This window comes from Glycine max, chromosome 19, assembly GCF_000004515.6.
Source record: "Glycine max cultivar Williams 82 chromosome 19, Glycine_max_v4.0, whole genome shotgun sequence".
In the NCBI taxonomy this organism is placed as follows: Eukaryota; Viridiplantae; Streptophyta; class Magnoliopsida; order Fabales; family Fabaceae; genus Glycine; species Glycine max.
In genome coordinates this window covers 36223610-36228154 of record NC_038255.2, presented here as the reverse complement: position 1 = coordinate 36228154, position 4545 = coordinate 36223610, and the positions used below count along the sequence as shown (strand labels likewise).

The window sequence follows — 4545 nt, the reverse complement described above, 5'->3', positions numbered from 1 at the left end:
CCCTCCGTGAATATCGTATTAATTATACTCGTGTTGTGTATTTCTACATATTTTCTCCACTAAGCAAAAAGAAAACACTTCACCAGAAAAAAACTAATCAAATTTATAACAACGAGATTTAAGAAATGACCTTAGGAGCGAAGCTGCTTCAGGCTAACCCTCAACATGAAAGAATAAAGAGCGGAATAAATTATGAGAATAAAGTTTTTATTCTCCATTTTTTGGGGGTTAAACAAAGGAAGATATTTTTCTTTTTGTTATCCTGCTTTCTTTTTGGGTGATATTTTTATCCTACTAGTTTTCTAAAACAAATAGTTAGAAGACAAACATTATTTATTTAAGTTCCCCGTCGAGCACCCGAAAACCTTAGTACTACATTCTGGTCCTCTCAATGGGCTTAATATACACTATATAGTAAGAAAAAGGAACTGAATATTTACGAAATCAAGCTTAATTAGGAGCGAAGAAAAATAATACAACGAAAAATTGCAAAAGTGTAAACTTTTGGAAGCTTCACGAAGATAAACAGTTAATCAAATGTCACTCCCAGCTAGACTATTGGTGTTTTGCTTGCAACTCATACCTAGCACCTTTTGATGCAAATTAATATTCTCTCCTTTTACTTTGTTTCCTTCAACATGTGGTACATGTATTCCTTAATTGGGTTTCAAAGTGCATCACATTAGTTATGCAACTAATAGCTGTAGTACCTTTTTTCCTTGTTCTGGATGGAGCACTACCACTTTTTCCAACCCAATAATACATTTTTTTCCCTCATTCTATTACCACAACCATATAATTAATAATCTAAACAAGGCCAATGGATGTGTCAGAATTTAATTTATTAATATTATATATATGATAATATGAATATACATCAATTAGCTGCGATGGTTGCAGATTTACAGAGTTGAAGGCCAGCACCAACATCTGTGCTTTACTTTACCAATACAACATCTACAAGTAAACCCTTTTTCCAATTTTTGTTCTCTTTCTTTTATTTTGCACAAGGCCACCATGAAAAGAGAACATGGATGAAGTACACACTATGGCACCATCCAACAGTAAAAATTCAAAAACAAAAAAACAAAAAAATGAAAAGAACACAGATTCATATTTCATTCACCCTGGTCAGTTTCTGGATTAATTGTTCTTGTCTTAAACCACTTAAGTACCATAATTTATCTTAGTAATTAATTAACCAAGCTAGCTGAGCCTGCTGGTCTCCCTTATTCTAAAAAAAACCATAACAAAGGGAGTTAATGGGGGTTGAGCCAACCATGATAGATAAATAAGTAATAATCAACCAAATCATGCTTCAAGTACTTCAATTCATGCACCATTTTCCAGCACTTCCCTCTTCCTCTTCAATGATTCTTGCTTCTGCAGCACCATTTGCCTTCGAAACTTCATGATGAAAAGATCAGCAGCAAGGTCAATCTCATCCTCCAGCTTAAACTCTTTCCCTGCCTCCTCCTTAGAATTCTTCATCAAATCAATCACTGACCCTCCAAGATCCAAATCCTCAGACTCAAAAAGGGTGTGTGTGAGATCAGGGTACTTCTCATCATCATCACAATGATAATTGTAGTAACCATCATATCCATCTTGGTCTTGTTCCTCCTCCACCACCAATTGGGTTTCACTGGGGTTAGGCAGGGCCTCATAGGAGTGTGCATTGCTGTTGTACAACACTATGGCCTTGCTTTGGTGATCATTGCTGCCATCTTCCAATAAGCAATGATCTTCCTTTTGTTGAGATGAACTTTGCCCCCACACAGAATGGAACTTCTCAGAGAGGGAACTCATCAAGAATTTCTTGTTCTTCATAAGTGAGAATATGATCAAACGTGCCCTTATGGCGTTTGTTTTGGACTTCAAGGCCATGGTTTTTGACTTGGCCATTGAGCTCAGATTTGCTATGATCTCCTTCAGAAACCCTGATGTTCTGTTCTTCATGTTGCTCTATTTTATGCAACAATAATAGTGACTATCAAGGAACAAGTAACAAATAATAAAATAACAATAACAATAATAATAACTCTATGGACTATGGACTAATGACTTAAGTGAAGTAGTGAACCAAATCAAGACTGGGAAATAAAAATTTGTGGGTGTGTTTGTGATTTTGAGAGGGAGGAAGATGGTGTGAAGAGAAATTGTTGTTGTTGTTGTACAAACTTGTACGTTAGTTTCATAACGCAAAAGATGTGTTTTGGGACGAAAGAGTACAAGAGGGGTACATGGGTTTATATAGGAGATGATGTTCAAGGCATGCGTCTAGTTGTGGTAGCTGTTTTTTGTGTGAGGGAAACACGTACACTATTGTAACTAAAGAAAGAGTGAGGGTTAAGAAAAGAAAAAGGCGTAAAAAAGTGATAAATTAAAGAGGGACACTTGGCGTTTGATGATAGGGCGTGTGAGTTATGGCTTGTTCAGTGGTATTCGAGAATTTTTTACACATTTGTTAATATTAATTTTAATAATTTCCGAAAGGAAAAGAAAATTCTATTTCTATTTTTTAATTTTGTTAGTAAATTTTATTATTCAGAAAAATTTTCAAATACAATAATTTAATATATTATTGGAATTTTTCATCACTTTTAATTATTAAATATTTTACTTCAAATACATAAAAAAAGAAGAAAAAAAGAGAGAAGAAAAACAGGGTCAGAATTCGGGTTTTACACACCCGAACCCGAATTCCTAACGTGTTAAAATAAAAATAAAGGAAAGAGGGGGTGTGAATTTGGATTTGCTATTACCGAATTCACATCTTAAACATGAAAGATTGCTAGTTGGGTAAATAAAGTGAAAAGGTGCTTGGCTGAGTAAATTAATTTTCCTTTTTGTCTAAATGGATGATAAAATCTGGTATACCAAGCTGTACTGTTTTGGTGGCAGAAATTATTTGTGGGGTTGGGTTGAGTTGAGGAGTGTTGAGTTTTTCCCTTTTTTTTTTTTTCCTTTTCTAATGTGATGATTTTAGATTTGATTTTTCTGAGTGTAGAATAAAGGTTTGGAGAGATGACTATCTTCACATCATCACTTCTATGTTCTCATGTTAACAAGGAATGTGATAATATTGGTGGAGGAAAATATCAAAACAAAATTAATTAATTCTATATAAATAATGACATTTTTTTATCATATTCTTTTTGAATTTGTCCAATTTATCTAAAATAAAAATTTGGTATTAGATAATTGTGTAATTCTTTATGTGGTTAAAGATGGTTGGTATTAATTTTCTTAATTGCACCGATAATTTACATGAGTTTAACCTTTATTCTTTTACATAGGCTTGCTAGAACTCTTCAGTGATATAAGAAAAAATGGAACTCGCATCCACAAAGAAGATGAGAGTTAATTATGGATTCTTAACCACTTATATCTATTCACATTGGCACATTTTTATCTTTATTGATACTTTTGGTAGGTTTTATTAAATTTTCCTTAAAATGTTAAAGGAAATTGATTTTGAATAGAATTAATTTAATGAAAGTTGATTGTAAAAAATTAGCTTGTCTAAGCATTGTAATTAAATTTTAAATTTTTTAGCAATAAAAGTATACAAGTATGCAAAATATCAAAACCCACTTGATGGAACTATTCAATGAAATGTTACAATACCTCAAAATCTAAAACAAAGTGCCCATTCTTTTTCAGCTTAATCGTTTTCATTTGGCCCCTTTCAATTATTTTGACCACTATTATGGGGGACCTTTGGGGCTTTTAAGGAACTGAAATTGAGACATAGGAAGAGTGACCTAACCCACCAGATGCAATGGAACAGTTACTATTCAATACGTTCACTTTAGATATGTTTTCGGACTCAAATGACAAAACTCAATGCCTTCTTTTGAGAAATGAAATGGGGTGGTACCACTGACATTGCATTCGATCTATATTCTAATTTTTTTTTTTTGGTAGAAATAGGAATCTCATTTTACTTAGTGCAGTGATATACGAGAAGGCTTACATCAAAGGACTGTCCGAAAATTATGGGCCACTTATTGCTACAGAAACAGACTTCAAGGGCATAGCGTGAACTAGTTTGAAATGTTGATTGAATATTTAATTATTATATCTCGTCTTTGAAAACTTAGCCCCTAAGATTGAATCCAACGGCTTAACGTTTTTCCTTTTGGATCTACTCCACTTTAGTGGCGCCCATGTTTTTATAAATGGATATAGAAAATAAGGTTACATTAAAAACTTCATCGTTCATCAATAATTTAACATTGTGTCGTTTAAGAAGATACATAGAAAATGTTAGGAATTGATTTTCTCCATTTATTGAAGTTATAATAATTTGTCAAGTATAATGATTAAAATATTCAAAAATATGTACATATATAAATTAAGTGTGGAGAATTTATGAAAAAGAAAAACTAAATAAAAAACGATATAAATTAAGACCGAATTTAACATTAATATAACTTCGGTATACGGCAAAGAGACAAGTGTAAATGTTCTTTCTTGTGTTCTTGTGCCGGATAAAACATGAATTATACAACTTGGACTAGCAAGAGGCACGTCTAACTT

At 32.7% G+C, this 4545-nt stretch overlaps 1 protein-coding gene across 1 annotated transcript; it reads right to left on the bottom strand.

Annotated features, from left to right (window-relative positions):
* Positions 1-827: 827 nt before the first annotated feature.
* LOC100807332 (uncharacterized) lies at positions 828-2292 on the bottom strand. Its single transcript, XM_003553271.5, has one exon. It carries the CDS (start codon positions 1957-1959, stop codon positions 1333-1335), a length of 627 nt encoding a protein of 208 aa, XP_003553319.1. The 5' UTR covers positions 1960-2292; the 3' UTR covers positions 828-1332.
* Positions 2293-4545: the final 2253 nt, after the last annotated feature.